At 36.9% G+C, this 18745-nt stretch overlaps 1 protein-coding gene across 12 annotated transcripts in view; it reads right to left on the reverse strand.

Moving 5' to 3' along the window:
* Nucleotides 1-18745, reverse strand: part of LOC133839263 (acetylcholine receptor subunit alpha-like) — a 108087-nt gene that overhangs the window by 31026 nt on the left and 58316 nt on the right. For 9 of the 12 annotated variants that reach the window (XM_062270682.1, XM_062270679.1, XM_062270681.1 and 6 more), the window contains 2 exons: nt 6235-6371; nt 6027-6170 (listed from right to left, as the gene is read on the reverse strand). The exons of 2 other annotated variants lie outside the window; for them this stretch is intronic. In XM_062270682.1, the coding sequence (XP_062126666.1) occupies nt 6027-6170; nt 6235-6371 (281 nt within the window). The remainder of the gene's footprint in view (nt 1-6026; nt 6171-6234; nt 6372-18745) is intronic. One more of the 12 variants, XR_009894084.1, reaches the window with a different exon arrangement.

Here is an 18745-nt window from a genome sequence, read left to right on the forward strand (position 1 = left end):
CACCTATTATTTATTTGTCCATTTGTCAAAGTATTATATTAATTTGAAACAATCATTCATAGTCTTTAAATCTATCCGTGAGTCGCAGCGACATACATACATACAAGCATGTAGAGAGGAGGTGGGGGAAAACCACTCGAGTGTTTGCTAAAATACTCGGGGCTCTGTGCAAATACTCGGTTGTGTGATAGTTAATAAAACAACACAAATTGTAGCTTAGCGTCCGATTTATTCCGCTATTCGATCAAGACTGACCGCATAGCTTAATTATGTAAATTAACAAATCGTTGACTTTGATTTATTAAAAAAAAGCGATTTGCTTTATTGTGTTGCAAAAATGGAACTAACTTAAATCAATTCTAATTCTTATAATGAAACCTCGCTGCCGCTACCGCTGCTGCCGTCGCTGCTGACGATCCCGCGTTGGCGCTGGTTGCGCAAGTGTCCCACGATGGATATTGTGCTGTCACAGGGCATGTGGCACTCGCTGCTGCTTGCGATCCCGCGTTGCGCAAGTGTCCCACGATCGATGTGCTGACCCAGGGCATGTGGCGGATGTTCTGCAGACTTTGCAGAGCTTGCAGAATTGGCTGAGTGCATGTCGGGTGTCGATGCACTTAGCCACCTTCTGTTGTGTCAACATTGTTGTTAACTCCTCCCCCCTTTAAGCGCGGACGTCCTCGGACGCAATGTAGAAGCGTTTTCGCGTTCCATTGCTTGGAGTTTCAACTTCCTGTGCTTGTGTGGCCTTCTGTAATTCTGGAGCGGATTTCAGCTTCCATATCCATATGGCCATTATGATGAATGTTATCACTAAGATACCAAAAAGTCCGAAGCTGATAGAGTTTGCCTTAAAGCTCTCACTTCTTAGCGTATCCAGTTTCCGAGTGTTATTGATGTTGATTTCTTTCAGCATTTGTAGCGAAAGAACCTCTTCTGTTAACGTCTTTTCGGCCATTAATTGGAAAAGTGGGGGGGTTGCTTCTGCGTATTTTGCTTCTATTGACTCGTACTTGTCTTCGTTGATGTATACTGTAGAGTTTTGGAACTGTATTAGATAAGTTCCTTCTAGCTCCATTTCTTCCTTGTCGATTTTAATGTTGCCTTTGAAGCTGTTGAGAAGGATGGTGCCGGTCACTATCTCCTGATGATTTGGGATGTGTTGATTGTTGATGGCTTTGCAGTGTGGTTTTCTATTTTGAAGTAGCGGTGCTATGCAGGAGTCGTTACTAAGATTAATAACATTATTTTTATTACAAATTGTCTTATCACTAAATGTTTCACATTCTTGTATTATAGCGTAAATAGTTTTGTTACAAATTATTATGTTTTCATATTTTATGTCATTTATTACATTGTCTTGCTTAACTGCTTTAATTATCATAGAGTTACATGGTTGTGTTCCTACTAGGGGTATGTTTACCATATAGAGCATACTATTGCCGTTTGTTGTTATCTTTATTTTAGCAAATTCGAGTAATTCTTCTATATTGATAAACATACCTTCTTCATTACTTAATATTTCTTCTATTTTATTTACTTCGATTTCTGATAATATAATTGAGTTTACAGTGTTGGTTTTAGCCCAGCTTATTGCATTTACTAGATTGTTTAAGTCATTTTTTAGAAGTTGAAGTTTGTATTTTAAAATTGATACAAAATTTTCTTTTAATATCATTAGTGTCTATAGTGTGTTTTAATATTGCGTTTGTTACGCGACTCATTTCATTTATTCCTGCAGTTAATTTTTTATTGATTATTACCTGTCTATTGTTATTTTCCAATTGTTCGTTCAATTTTGCTATTAGAATTTCATGATCACTTCTGTCCGGTGTACCGGCCAGCCATTTCCATGCTGTTCCTAAAGCATCTATGGATCTAATTTTTCGTTTGTTCGGTCTTAACCTACGTAACTCGTTTTTAATTATATTTTCATATTCTAAGTATGGATATAATTGATGAGAGTAGCTAACGTTCTTTAATGACTCTTCTAGTTTTGAGGTCATTTCTTCGTATTCTTTTATGTCGAAAACATGGATTATTTTAAATGTACTCTCCTGGATTGCGGCGATTCCTGTTTTTATCGGGATTAGCTGTGAGTGTGAGTAATCTAATACGGTTGCCAATCCGTAGCATAATGGCAAAAAAAACCTGTGGACAAAATTACGTTTTTATATTATTTTTATGAACAATTGTTCTTGATTGAGTTTTCACTGTTGTATTGTTGTCTTTAGCTACGATCTCTTTTCGATATCTAGGGGTTATTTTGGACCCTAGTCTTTTGTCAACTTTAATAAAAATGGTTTCGCCTTTTTCATATTTTCTTATAGGGTTTCGTTTCTGATTGTGATAAGATATAACCTCTTCCTGTTTTTTGCTGATGTTATTACTAATCTGATTTCTTAAGCGTTCGAGTTCTATTGGGTTTGAATTAAATTGATTGCCAAAAAATATTTCTATAGGTTTCTTTTTCGTTGTTGAGTGGATTGAGTGGTTATATTCTTTTACTGTTTTAAAGATCAAGTCCTCAAAAGTGGCTGTCGACTCGTCTCGTTTAAGACACCTCAAGATTTCGGTCATAGTTGAATGAAATTTTCTCTATTTGACCGTTACTTGTGGAAGCATACGGTGGGGTCGTGAAGACTTCTACTTTAAGTTGTTCTTTTAATAAGAACTTGATTGACGCTGCGTTTAGAGCCTTTTCGTTGTCCATGACGACTAACTTTGGCATGCCAAATGCCATCATTACCTCAAGTAGGGGCGTTTTTAGATCTTCGGCTCTTGATTTTACTATTTTTATCTGAGCGTATTTTGAAAATTTATCTATGGCAGTAAGTACTAAAGTTTTCTGTGTAATGTATAGATCTATATGGATAATTTCTCCAGGGTAAGTAGGTATTGGAGTTGGTTGGATTTCCCCCATGTTGAGGATGCCTATCATACTTAGAAAGTTTGCAAGTTTCGGACTGCTTGGCAATAGCCATTACTTTCTTTGTTAAACCTGGGAAAAAAAATTTGCTGAGAATTTGGATTTTGTTTTCGATTGGGTTTCTATGAGCTCGAACATGCTCTTTGACAATGATCTCATTCTGGTCAGATTCTAAAGGAATATCCTCTACTTGGGTTTGTGTGTATCTTACTTTATAGCTACTGAAATTGAAAGGGTAAATATTTTGTATTTTTCCCATTATTCTTTCAGAAGTAAGCAAGCCGTTTACAATCTTTGGGTCAAGCCTTTCTTTTAAGATTTTTATCAGGTCTTCTTCAGAGTACTCTCTTTTCTTTATTGTATGACGATGGTACTGTGGAAATGGTAATTCGAATTCGTAAGATTCCTTATCTGAAGTTAGTAATAATAATTGGTTTTTAAATACGTTAATTGGAATGTTTGCACAAGGTATATGATTGTGCGATGAACTCTCTCGTCGCTATGAATGGTAGCTGTGGTGCTATTTATCTGAGCACCTGGAGGATTTCTAGATAGGGCATCTGCCACTACGTTGGAGGTTCCTGGTTTGTATCTGAGTTCGTGATTGTACTCTTCAAGGTAGCTTTTCCACCTTTTGAGTTTACCATTATGATTTTTGTTGCTTAATGCAAAAGTTAATGGTTGATGATCAGAAATAAACAGTTCCTAAGCGCACAAGCAAAAGACGTCGGCATTTCTTGCCTCCTAACTTACATACACAAACATATACATATGTATATTGTACATACATATGTATGTGCGTGCCTGTCCACCAGACATCGTCACGGGTGGCAAATTTCGACACTCGACTCACACCCGTACTTTTAAGAGTGCGAGTGCTACTCGTGCACTCGCAAAACGAGTGAGAGATACACACTTATTCAAAATCATGCGAGTGCTGCGAGTATGAGTCATTGTCATACTCGAGCCTTTCTTGCACTCGGCTTGTACACACTTGTGTCTCGCGGGTGGTTGTTCTTCGTGCAACCGATCATTTTAGACACTCTTGACGAAATGCTCTGACACTCGCGAGTGTTTTGCTCAGACACTCGCGAGTGTTTGATCAGACACTCGCGAGTGTCTGAGCAAATACTCGGGTGTTTTTCCCCCACCCCTATTGATGCTTGTGTGTCGCGGCTCGCGGGTAGATTTTATGACTTTTGACTTCTTTGAATGATTTTTGGGTGTTTTTTTACTTTGACAAATGGTCAAATAAAATATCAGGTGGTTTTTCCTGAAATTTATGGAAATTGCACAAATTTGCAAAATACCCTTTTGGAATTATATAGGCATTTACAATAGTGTTATAAACAGGTAATAACATTTCTGATTTTCCGGTTATTGATGAATGTAAAAAACCCAAAAACTCATAAAACAGGTAAAATTTAAATATAACTGATTAGTTGTATTTTTACTTGTTTTGTTCCTTATCAATATATAAAAATTCTTTAAAATTAAAATTTAATTTTTATTTATTATATAAGACATCAAATAAATACACTACACAAAGCCAAAAATAGTTTTCGAATTTAAATTTTCAAGAAATAAAATGAGTGCAAGAACAGCGCACCAGCAATAACAAGAACAATACAAAAAGCCGACGGCATTTCTTGCATCTCAATATACCTACACACAAACGTACATATGTATGTACATACATACAATCGTGCCGGTCCACTCATAATTTTTTACCCATAACCACCGGCACCGGCTTTACCCGAGTGCATAGAATCACCGATCGCAAATTGCCGAGTATGCCTCGGCACTCGCACTGGCGAGTGTAAGGCTCGCGAGTGGCGAGTATGCCTCGGCACTCGCACTCGCGAGTGTAAGGCTCGCGATACACTTATTGCTCATGAGTATAAGGCTCGCGAGTGTAGGGCTACCGAAAAGGCACATGAGTAACGGGTGCACCCGTTGAGTGTGTATACCCGTGCCGTTCTCTGCTGTCCACTCATAATTTGTCATCGAGTGCCTGTGCCGATACTCACCCATAAATACCTGTACCGGCACTACCCCAGTGCGTAAAAAGGCACAACGCAAATTGCCGTATGTCCCTTTCTACCCTTTTTTTGGTACCAAAAAAGTCTTGTGCTTTTTTGCACACGCACATTAAATGTCGTGCCTTTTTTTTGACACTCTTACTTATAAATTCATGTGTTTTTAGATACCCATACTGATGAGTACAAATGTGTCAAAAAAGCACATGAATACATGGTGCACCGGTTGCGTGCGCAGTTCTCTGGTTGCGATCGGATCAAAATTGTACAATTTATTTAAGAAATAATTGTATATAGGAAACAAGTAAGAATGTTGCAGTCGAGTGTGCTCGACTGTGAGATAGCCGCTACGCATTTTGAATAAAAGCAAAATATTGCGGTATTTTTTCTAAATATATTAAAATACAAATATACTAAAATATGCCAAACGGTATATTTGTTATAGACGGCACAATATACCAAATTGTCAGCCAACAAAAAATAATAGCTCTATCTCTTATAGTCTCTGAAACCTAGGTGTTCATACGAACAGACGGACAGACACACGGACATGGCTAGATCGTCTAGGCTGTTGATGCTGATCAAGAATATATATACTTTATAGGGTCGGAGATGCCTCCTTCTAACTGTTACATACATTTCCTGCCGGCACAAAATTATAATACCCTTCTATCCTATGGGTAGCGGGTATAAAAAACGGCTACTACCTTCGAGTCTTCGATTCTTATTTTCTACTCTGTGGTATATTTTGAACGCAGTAATATATAGATATATAAAAAATTAGTTAAATTTTAAGAATAATACCGTATTGTGTTGCTTTTATTATATATGTATGAGTAGCAGGTATCAATCGACATTAAATTGTTGGCGCAAAGAATTCAGTTTTTGAATACAAATTTATAAGCACTCTCGCTCAAAACAGTTAAAAAAGGAATTAGACGAGTCGGCCATAACTTGAATATCGAATTTTCTACCAACTCACTGTTTGTGAATATTTAGAGTACGGCTTTTATTATGACAAGGAATATATAAAATGCAACGACTGTAGCAATACTTACCTTGTTTCGAAGTTATATGTTGGTCTCTTAATAAATAGAAATTTGGGCAAGAAGTTTATGAAAACTCGTTTAACCCATGGTGCCATACGATGTGTTTGAGGAGAACGGAAATGAACGTTGAGTACCACAACTGTAACGCAAATGCTAATGAAATGACACTTTAAGCATCCATTTAAATGTATAACGTATTTTTAATCTTATATCTTACCTTATGGAAACTAATATCATAGCAAATATTAGATATTTTCCCAACAAGGGTACAACTAATGATGTTGGTGGAATAATTTCGACGACTAACAGAAAAAAAACGTGAAGACTAATAAGAATTGAAATGGATAATGTAACCTGAAATAAAAGACAATTTTTTAAGTTGAGATACTAGTTATTAATAAAAATCTTTTTTCTTTGTACTGTAACATATATACAATTCTCTGTCCTGACTGGTAACACACATTCATACATAAATAGTATGAAAAGAGTCGCAGTCGCTAAAAAATAATTTATGCAGTCAGATGCTCGACTAATGATATCTTAGATGAGAAGGAACACCAACGGGTGATTTGGCTATTAACAAGAATGTTAGCGAATGGACTGCTAGAAAAGCGCTGCGAAACATCGGATTTATTGCAGGTGCAAAAAAAAAAAAACTGCATTATGCGACAGAAATGTAGAAGTAAGGGTCAGCACTCGCTGGATGGCCTAAAGGGCAGGTCAAGAGGGTGGTGTCTTTTTAGGCGTCTGACGTGGAGACTGTTGTCCAGCAGGTTAATTGCGAGCTGGTTACAGTGGGTATCAAGTCTTTGCACGTATTTGGAGCTGAATTTGACAATCTCTACAGATATTGGCATTCGTAAGTCATTGTGAAGTGTGTGATTCCTGACGCAGAATGGGGCATTGCAATGCATTGGTGATCAGACGCAAGGTTTTGTTGTGGAACCTTTGTAGAATTTCTATGATGGAGTTCGATGCTGTTCCCCAAAGTTGGATCCCGTAGGTCCAGACAGGTATGAGTATGGCCTTGTACAAAAGAACTTTGTTTTCAAGGCTCAGTTGAGATTTGTATCCAAGCAGCCATCTCATTTGTCATCACCGTAGGTGGCAATAGTGAAGTCGTCTCTCTGCATAGTCGGGAGGTCAGTTGTGAAGAGCGTGTAGAGGACTGGCCCCAGCACGCTACCCTGAGGTACTCCGGCATTAATTTGGTGAATATCCGACATGGCCCAGTCGCTCTTACGTAGAATAACCTTATGAGTAGGTAGAACTTTAATGTCAGGTAGTACGGAGAAGGGAACAGTAGTTTGAGTTTATGCAGGAGTCCTAGGTGCCATACTCTATCAAAAGCTTGTTTGACGTCCAAGAAAGCTGCCGAACAGTATTTTCTTGACTCCATAGTTGTGAGTATGGACTGAACTACTCTGTGGCACTGCTCAGGCGTTCCATGCTCGGTTCTAAATCCAAATTGGTACAATTTTTCATTCCTCAAGCACTGCACTATGGTCCGAAAGCCCAAATTTGTGGCATAAATGACTTTTTTTTTTGAAATAGTGTTGTTTAATTATTTTTTTGGTATCTTGAATACTTATATGATATAAAAAAATTTTGATAAAATTTTTTGAGAATACCCCTAATTTTTTGCGCGCTTTTAAAGTCAGCTGTTCAGTGTTATTTTGTTTTAGACAAAAAACCCGCGAAAATTTTGACGACTTGCAGCTCGTAAATCAATTGAACCAAACATTAAAAGTTAAAAGTGTGTAAATGGAAAATAAAGATCAAGGTATGTAAATTAATAGTTACTAAACGTTTTTCTATATTTCTAAATGTTTGTGTTGTTTTGACTAATGTGTTGCAAATGTGTTGTTCTAGCTTATTCTAACAAAAGTACATGTGTTCTGTGAAGCTTTTCTTTTAAGTGCCTCCAAGTGCCTTAAAGGTAAAAATGTAATATTTTTAACAAATCTCTATAGAATCCATTTTTAGTAATGGTTTTTGCCCGTTTTTGAAATAACAATACATGTTGCAGGTGTTTATGAGTTCTCTCATGCAGCGCTGCTCAAAGTATTTCTTTAATAACTTCGACAATTTTTATCTGATCGCAACCAAATTTACAGGAATCATAACTACTATAGTAATTATTGTACAAACCAAAATTCGCAACTAGCTTTAAAATTACGCGTGTTGTTCGATTTTTTTGATTTGCGGGGCGGAAGTGGGCGTGGCAAAAATTTGAAACAAACTTATAGTCTCTGAGATCCAGTGTTTCATACGGACGGTTATATGGGGGCGGGGGGACGGCGTGGTCAAATTGACACAAAATTTTTTCCGAAATTCTATCTTTCTCTCCCAGATATTTGTGCAAATTTTCAGAATCTTAGGTCCATTTTTAGAGTTTATGCCGCAAATTTGGGCTTCCGGCCCATAGTGCACTGGCAAGAGTCTGGCTAAAAGTATTCTCTCGAATATTTTAGACAGGATTGCCTGCAAGCTGATGGGACGGTAGGAGGCGGGATCCTGTTCAGGCCTTCCGGCCTTGGATATCATTATGATTTCCGCACACTTCCACTGAGATGGGAAGTGGTGAAGTGTAATGATACCGTTGTAGATGCCCGTGAGGTATGCAAGTGCGCGTGGTGGGAGGAACTTCAATGTTGCTGCGTTGATGCCATCGTAAACAGGGCTTTTGGAGATCTTTAGAGAGGACAACATGACTTCCACTTCTGTAACCAGTACAGGGCGTATGGTCATGTCCAATTGGCAGGGCGAATCAAGAAAGTTGCGTGTATCGTTCTCATCTGCGGCTGAGCAAGTATTAAAAGGAGCAAACGTTCTTTACAGATGAGCCGCAAAGGTTTGGCCTTTCTCCTCATTAGATCGGCACCAAGAACCGTTAGCGCTTAGGATAGATGGAATCCTTTTAGTCGGCCTTTTCAGGTATTTAGTGTAATTCCAGAGATTATGCTCAATCCCATTCGGTTCAGCATTTCGCAGGTAGTCGGCAACCGGCTCGTTGCGTAAATTGTGTAGAAGAGCCTTAAGGTCCTTGCAAGTACGGTTTAAGGCTGCTTTGTCCCGGGGATTGCGGCTGAACTGCCAAACTCTACTAAGGCGCCTTTTGGTACGCAGTTGCTCGGTGTCTTCGTGGAAGAGGAGCTGTGTGGGCTGTGGGCTGTGCGTTGGGATACTGCGTCTGTAGGGGAGGAGTGCAAGAAAATGCTGCTCCGTGGATGCCTCTCCAGACTCCAACTGGCATGCTGTCGCTGAGTGACAAAGGCAATGCCATGTGTATATTATTGTTATAACAACAAAGTTTTGTGACTTCGGCTAACAAAGTGTTGCCGCTCAATATTTATGTTGTGTAATAAGAAGTCATATGTGCATACTCTACATCTCCCTCCTTTTGAAAAATAACGCAATTTCATGGAGTTATTTTAATTCTTATTATATGTAAATTTTAAAAAGATATTATTTTTTGTGTGAGTTTTTTTTGTATGAGATTGTACATAATAACAATGAAAATGAAATTGATTAAAAATATTTATATATTAAAGATATATATATATATATATATATATATATATATATATATATATATATATATATATATATATATATATATATATATATATATATATTTATATATGTTATTATCTATGTATGGCCATACTAAATGTGGTTATGAAATAAAATGTTTTAGTCTACCTGTTGAGCCACTAAGCTTTTTTAGTAAATTTTCTTTTGTACCAATATTGTTTTAAATAAGACGCCCAAATTTCGAATTCAATTGTTTATTGAGATGGTGCGTATGTATGTACGTATGTATATGTAACCACCTTAGACACGATTACAAGCAATTACAATTCAAGAGTAAAAACAATTAGCCGATCGAACTGCAAGCGATCGCTAACAGAGAGCATGCAGCGCTGCCGGCAGGTGCAGCGCTGCTGACAGACGCTGTTATAGCATTGCATTAACATGCGCTGTATGCTGCTCCCGACACTACCCTTATGAACTATCTGTTTTTTTGTTTTTTCTGTAACTATTGTAATATTATCTCTATCTCCTATTTCCGTTACTTTATACGGACCGGTATACTTGTAATTTAACTTATGACCTGTTTCATTTCTTAATAAAACTTTATCTCCTACTGATATATCTATATCCTTCTGATCATATAGTACATTATTTTTATTCTTGTGCTCTTCTATCATTATCCTAGCTCTTTTATATGATACTTCTAATCTGTATTTACTCTCCTTAGCATAATCATCTATATTATATATTGTTTCTATGCTATCTATGCTATTGTCTTGGTAAATTACTTGGTTTACCAAATACTAGCTCATATGGACAACAATTATGTGCCATAGAGGGGGTCGTGTTGAAACAAAAGACAAAGTATTGAATCCATACGTCCCAATCAGTTTTATCAACCGATATATAAAATCGCATGTATTCATTTAAAGTTCTATGACTTCTCTCTATTGTTCTAACTGTCTGGTGGTGGTGTGCTGTAGACGTAATATTTTTAATATTTAAGTACTTGCACAAATTGTCTATAATTGAATTCTTGTAGTCTGTTCCCATGACCGTAATGAACGTCTTCATTGGACCGTACTTCAGAATAAAAGATTAAATTATTGCTTTAGCAACAGTATTAGCGTTCTTGTTTGGTACAGGTATGGCAACTAAATACTTAGTTAGGTCACAAATTAAAGTGACTGCATACTCGTTACCATTTTCTGATTTTGGTAGCGGACCAATAGTGTCCACTATCACTCTGTCGAAAACATTTATAGGTGTGTCTGTTATTGTTAATGGGGGTCTTGTTATGTTTAGTTACTTTAGCTTTCTGACATTTCTGATATTTTTGTATGTACTCTGTGATATCACGAGTCATATTTTTCCAAAAATACTGTCTTTTAATTTTTGCTAAGGTTTTTTTTAATGCCAGTATGAACTCCTTGTGTGGGATCGTCGTGGAAATTAGACAGAATAGCTTCTTTACCTTTTTGTTTATTTATTATGGTCACCGGGCTGAGTAGCGCTACTCTTAATGTTTTCAATATTTTATTGCCCATTAATTTGAAATTATCTATTAAAGTATATTCAAAGATATTTTCCCACGCTGCCACTTTGAGTTGGCTGATTTTATTTATACCGGCTTGCAGTTCAAGCCTTTGGAAAAATTGACCTAAGTCTAGAATTCCATTGGCATATAAATCGCTAACATCAAATCTTGCAGTAATTTTTCTGCCATGTTTAAATAAATATAACATATCTTTTACATGCAATGTCACTACTTTACGTACTTCGTCATTGTTTATGACTTCATATACGTTGGGTCTAGAAGCTGAATCTAAAGATTACGTAGACAATTATTTTCTTTATTTTCCGCGCGGATTTTCTGTCTATTCTGACATTGTGTAGTGACTTTATTGATATTGCTAGTTATATTCTGTAGGGGCTTGATGGTTATTCTTGATAACGCATCAGCTACATAGTTGTCTTTCCCTTCAGATATTCCACAGTGAAATTATATTCTTCCAGCTCAAATCGCATGCGCGTTAGCTTGGAGCTTGGAGTAATCATTGAAAACAGGTAAGTTAAACGTCTATGATCAGTCTTGACATTGAAGTGTCTACCATAAACATATGGTCTGAAATAAGTTATTGCCCAATGAATTGCTGTCAATTCTTGTTCTGTTGTACTTATATTACTTTCACCATTAGTAAACGATCTTGATGCATAAGCAACTGGAAGCTGGAGTCCATTTTTTTTTTGAGTTAAAACTGCTCCACACGCTTGCTTACTTGCATCCGTTATTATGCAAAATTCTTTGCTGAAATCTGGGTATTGTAATAAATTCAGATTTACTAGTGACATTCTGGCAATCAGTTGTCCATTCGAATTTAACATCTTTTTTACATAATTTTGTTATGTGACGAGCATAGTCGGCAAAATTTTTGATGGAACGTCTATAGTAATTGCAAAATGCAAAAAATCTTCTAGCGCTGTCCGCATCATGAGGGACTGGGTAATTCTTAATGACGTCGTATTTTTTGTCGTCTGCCAAGATTCCTTTATCAGTGCATTTATGTCCCAAAAAGGTGACTTCATGCATGAAAAATGAGCATTTTTCAGGATGTAACTTAAGATTGTATTCCCTACATTTCTCAAAAACATCAGTTAAGTTTTTAAGCATATGTTTTTCGGAACAACCTATAACTATTAAGTCATCCATATAAAGGAATGCTTGTGAAGGTTCTAATCCAGAGAATGCAATAGTCATCATCCTCTGAAATGAATTAGGCGCTATTTTTAAACCGAAAGGTAATCGTGTAAAACGATACGAACCGTTGCTCGTTGAAAATGACGTTATATCTCTTGAACCTTTTTCAAGTTCAATTTGATGAAAGCCAGACATTAAGTCCAGACATGAGAAATATTTCACTCTTCCTAGTTGATCCAAAATATCATCAATTCTAGGTAGCGGGAATTTATCCAACAACAGTTTTTTATTAATCTGACGATAGTCAATTACTAATCGCCATTTCTTCTTATCAGATCAGGGAAGTGATTTCTTCGGAACTAATAACAGTGGGCTGTTATAGGCTGATACAGACGGTTCTACTATTTTATTGTCTAATTTTTGTACCTGAATATTAATTTCGTCTTTCTGACTATGTGGACTTCTATAATTCTTTATGCAAATTGGTTCATCATCCATCAATCTTAACTTTTGCTTGTCGACATTATTGGTAGTGATTGATTTGGTTTCGAGTCCGAATACGTCACTAAACTGGGTGCATAAATTAGTCAATTCGTTTTTGAATTGTGGTGGGAAATTTTTAGCTAATTGAGATAAGACAGTTTTTTCTCTATTTTCTGGATTTTCGTGAACTATGACATAGTTAGAAAGAAAAAAACTGTGAAGATTTACTATTTGATCATTACTGGTTGTATTCAGTAATCGGACAAATGCATTTTTGGTTGCAACATAAATGCCATGTTGAATTTCCTGAATAGGTATTAGTATACTTTCTTCATATGATGATAGATGAATCTTTCGGACAACTTGGGATCTTGCTGGTAGAACAATGGAATTATTACCAGAACTGTATGTTATTGGAACATAAATTGGGAAATTCATATTATTTGGTCTCATTATGATCCAATCTTCATTGGGTTTGAAATCAAACTGGCAATTGAATTTCTTGATGAAGATGAAATGCCTATTATTCCATCACAAATCTTATCGATTTGGATATCATGAAAGATATCAGAATTTTCTGGGCAACTCTACATTGTTTGTATTGTTATTGTTGTTATTGTTTCGGCCTCGATTGGAATTATTGTTTCCATTTCCTCGGCCTCTACGGTAATTGTTGTTTTGATTACCGTAGTTATTATTTTGATTATAAGCCCTGTTTTGGTAGTGACCATTGCCTCTACCACGATTTTACTACCGCGGTAGTTGTTATTTCCTCGTTTGGAGTACATCACTGTATTCGCACTACCAGTAAGTCTTGTACTAGTGCGGATGTATGCACTAACGGCAGCATCCATGGTAGTGAAAATACCAGACTCCAAAACAGTTCTAACACTTTCGTGACTAGTTTTACTAATCATTGTGTTAACGGCTTCTGTAGTGCTGAGCATGTCAGCATTTTCAGATGGTATGCCTTGGTCAATATAAGCAGCTTCAAGAAGCAGATTTTCTAGTTCATTTGTGAACTGAGTGGCTGTTTTGCCTTTCTGCGTTAATGTGTCCATTTTCGCCATTATGTTGGCGGGTGTTTCACCGACAACTACGGCTTTTAGTTTTGTAATGATTCCATCTATTGTGGTTTCATTTTCTATTTTGTTGAGGGTTGTGCCAGTTATTTTTGATTTAATCAATTCTACGGCAATTTCCTCATAGGTTCCCTTTGTTAGGTTGACAAGTCTTAATGCCGTTAAGAATTTTTCAAGACGGTTTTTATTTCCGTCAAATTCTGGGACTGCTTGTACAATATTCCTAATATATGCCCTCTGGGCAGCGGCTGTGTCAACCATTATAAGGCTGTTATCAGTACTTTCTTCACTTTCAGATAAAATATCTTTGGAATCCAGTGTGATAACAGCAGGGAATGTTAAATTTGTTAAATCTTTTTCTTCTAAATCTTGTTGGTCAATAACTTCTTTTGACTCTGGTTCGTCACCAGCTTCAATTGTTATTGAAGTATTAAGAATATTTGGTATTGAAATATCAAGTTTGAACTTTTCTCTAATAGATGTTAGATTTGATCTTAGTCTGATCAAAAACTTTGATACTTGAGACCAGTTATCTTGATTTAACTTGTCTCTGTGTTCATGTATTAGTACTCGAGCTTCATTAAAGCTTTTAACTAATATTTCTACGTGTTTCTTGACCGTTGTTTTCTGTCTCGGTCTATTTTGTGTTAGTGACTTATATGATTTGTCAAATTCAGCTTTAATGTTTGATCGTTTTTTAATAATTCATTCCATTATATGTTATGGATGCTGATTATTTCTTAGATACCATCATAACAATAGCTCTACCTAGAATTGGATGTTTATCTCTTCTTGATCTCACTTGCACACCCGGAATGGTACTCCTTTTTGGGTTGCGGTGCAGTGAAATAATGGTGAGACTTGACAGTTAAATGTTTCTATGTAAAGGGTTTCTAGCTCGTACACACTAATAGGGGTTGCAAATATTAACTGCTGAATTCTTCTACTGAAATCTGGGTCTCTTTCATATGTTTTTCTTATGGCTCTTTCTGTATTCATATTTGTATACACATATATATATATATACATATATATTGTTCTAAATTTTCATTCTTCTACTTCATTTTCTTATCGTTACTTATTTAATGACATTTTATTATGTTTTGCATCATTATTAGTTGTTGTTTGTGTGCTTTGTTCTCTTTTTTTTAAATTTTGTCGAAGTCGTTTGCTTGGCGGATGTATCTTTTTTCTCAAACATTTATTATGGAGCTTTTACAATTTATAAAAGCAATTGGCACACATTATGACAAACAATTATTAGCATTACGAATTCCAAATCAATTTTATTTGATTCGACTTTATTTATTACGTTAGCAGTGGAATCCACTGACTTAACGTTTACTAAACCCATTATTGCTTTGTTTGTTATAATTATAGTTATAATTGTCACCACTTTCCCCACTAAATTTTCTTGTAGAATTACTCCTTATCTATTCTTATATTCTATATATTTTTTGTTTCTTTTTACTTTTACATATATCCTGCATAGTGTTACAGGCTCCACTCTAATTGGGCAGATCTTCTTCCGTTCAATTTTACAATTTTATATTTTATAATGAAATTTTATGCATCACAGTGCAGAATGAAAAAAAAAAAATCGCTGTTATCGGTGGGCTCCCTTAGAAACGCTATCGGATCATTTTCCGAGTGTAGCTTGTTGCGCTACACGTGACCGGTGCTGGCTGCACAGGCTGCTACTTCTTCTCCGTAGCGGCACCGGTGGTGGCTGCACAGGTGTACTCACAATGCGGTGAGCCTAGTGGTCCCTCGCAGTCGTTTGGGCATGTTTTCCTCAGGGCTGGTATCTTCTTTGCTGGCGGTTGTTGAGATTTTGTTATTGATTTGCTTAAATTTTCAATTGCAGTGTAGGTGGTTGTGGTCTGATTTTGAAGTATGGCAGCATAGCTGACGTTGGCTTGTGTGAGTGAGGCGGTGGTTGTTTTGGTTGAGAGTGGGGGTCTCAGCAGAGTGCTGGGTGCTTGATGACTGGTTTTACCATGGTCCCGTTGCTGCACTACTGCTTTGTAAATTTTGCATCCCTTGTATGATGCAGTATGGCTATCTCCATAATGAACACAAGTTAGTGGAGCTTCGCGTGGTTTGACGTAGTCCGACGACTTGTGATTGCCACTACATTTAACACAGCGAAAAGGCTTACGGCAATAGCCTTGCGTGTGACCAAATTCCTGGCACTTGTGGCATTGAGTGAGATCATTGAATTTCTTTGGAGGCTCCATTACTACTATTGCGTTGCACAAGCGTTTGATCTCGAAGATAGCTTTGTTGTTAATAGCAGGTTCAAGATCTATGAAGAATATCGGTAGAGGGTCTTTAGTGGCTCTATTCTTGGCGTTGACTATGTGTCGGACTGTGTGACCTGTCTTGGACAATGCGTTCCAGATGTGATCTAGGGGAGTGCTGTGGTGGAGGTTCCTTCCTTTGTAAGCTCTTTCCTGTTTCAGTCAGTAGGAATGAAACTCAACATTTTTCTCCGTCAGTAGTATAACTAAACTTCTGTAGTTAGCTTCATGCCATTCATTCGCCATGATTCTAACCTCGCCTTCGCGACCTGTCTTCTATGTGTAGCCGTCACTATCAATTGCTTCATAGAAGGATGCCTGCATGTCTTAAATGCTTGTGACAGAGGTTATGAAGATAGGTGACGGGGTGAGGGGCTCACAGTAGGTTTGGGAGTGGGCTTGGAGGACGTGGAAGCGGCAGCTTGATCCATGTCATCATCATTGGTGGCCAACAATGCAAAGCTGTTTGTAGTATTTGCGTAAACCGTTGGGATTTTGGCCGATATGTAGGTGGCTGGGACTAGCAGCTTCAGAAGTTAAGTCTTCTAAGTCGGATAAGGAGATTGTAGATGACGAGTCTCGATGTTGCCTGACGAGTTTGGTTTTCCTGTTGGTGGGAGGAGACCTTTCTTTGCGTTTTATTGCCTGCCAAGGCACGTTGAGAGCGAATCGCCCTTCTCTGTCACTCATCACGCCGACTGGTGAGACACTAACAGCTTGACGAGTGTTCGAACACGACTGAATAATTACAATTGATTTTATTTACAAGTAAATAAGCAATTGTAAACAAACTCCAGATCGTTTGGTGAAACTGTACCAACCTTTCGCTACTGCTATAGCCTCGCTTATCGCTGTGAAGTACCACAAAAAAGCTGCCGCCACCGCAAGCAGTGGCTATAATTAGATTATGTAAATGAAAGAAACACAACAGAAGAAATTGTAAAGATCACTTGCGGAGATGTGCTTAGCGCACGTCCGAATGCAACGAGCCAAGGGCTGAGTCTGATCATAATATGTTAGTCTGCTATAACAAAAAATGCCGTGTGTGCCGGTTGCAACCGGCTGCAGCGTCCCGTCGCTGTCGCTGAGTGTGGTTCGATGGCTATGGCGTAGGCAGTAAAAGGATCGAGCGTGCAGTGTGCTCATGCAATCGCCTGTGGAAGCTTTGAAACTCGCTTCGCGATAATGAACAAACAGACTCCAACATGTCACTTAAATTCCTAACAGACGTAGGTGAATAAATGACTAAATATGTATGTATGTGTTTTGTATACTTCAAATTATTATATAAAATGTTAAATAGAAAGTTAACGTTATAAGTAATAAGTGAAATGTTAGTTTAAAGTTCATATGGATGTGTTACTTAATAAAGTTTAATATTATATTATTTTTTTTATAAAATCGGTTAAGTAATTAAAGTTTACATCCTTGATCAATCTAAGCAACCATATAATCTTTTATTCACTAATTAAACATATATCCATATATTATTAACATATTAACTGCGGTTCCCAAATGAGCGAAATCGCGTTTTTCCGCTTAACTCCATATAAAACAAATAAGAAAGCTATAGTCGAGTGTACTCGACTGTGAGATACCCGCTACCCATTTTGAATAAAAGCAATATACCAAATATACTGCAAAAATACTAAAAATATGCCAAATGGTATATGTGGTATATCAATATAGTACCGCATTCAAAATGTACCATAGACGGCATAATATTTTAGATTGTCAGCCAAAGCAACTAAGATCCCTAGTAAGTAGGCGTTTTTGCCCATACAAAAGTATCGCAACCAAATTTTCAGGAATCATAACTACTATAGTTATTATTATATATACTAAAATTTAAAATTACGTTTGTTATTCGATTTTTTTGATTTGCGGGGACGGAAGTGGGCGTGGCAAACATTTGAAACAAACTTGATCTGCGTGCAAACATAACAAATGCTGTCGAAAAAAAATTATAGCTCTATCTCTTATAGTCTCTGAGATCCAGTGTTCATACGAACGGGCGGACAGACACATAGACGGACAGACGGACATGGCTAGATCGACTCGGCTGTTGACTCTGATAAAGAATATATAAAGTAAATATAGGGTCGGAGATGTCTCGTTCTACCTGTTGCATACATTTCCTGCCGGCACAAAGTTAAAATACCCTTCAACCCAAGGGGAGCGGGTATAAAAACTGTTTTTGAAGGGAAGAACGATTCAAAAAAGCTAAACAATTATACATAAAAAGCTATAAAAAAGCTGGTTTTTCAATTCATTGGATTCTCTATATTTTACTGATAGGCACAGGGTATGTGCGTGAAATTATTTCTATTGAAACATACAAATGTATTAAATTTGAGCAGCAGCTGCTCTGATATACACAATATTTGGAGGATTTCATTACTACTGTCCTCATTTTCCTCATTTTTATTGTCATATGTTCATCCAGTTCCTATTATTTTTAGGAATTTATTAGGAAGCTTACTGTAAATGCATGCCATAACTGTAAATGCATGATTTAGAATAAAATGTATTTTCATTTTAAGTGGAAAACAAGGAGTATAAAAACAAATAGCGATGTCAGAATGGGCAGAATGGTATTATAACCTTGTGCCGGCAGGAAATATA

Source organism: Drosophila sulfurigaster, chromosome 2R (genome assembly GCF_023558435.1).
Source record: "Drosophila sulfurigaster albostrigata strain 15112-1811.04 chromosome 2R, ASM2355843v2, whole genome shotgun sequence".
Classification (NCBI taxonomy): Eukaryota; Metazoa; Arthropoda; class Insecta; order Diptera; family Drosophilidae; genus Drosophila; species Drosophila sulfurigaster.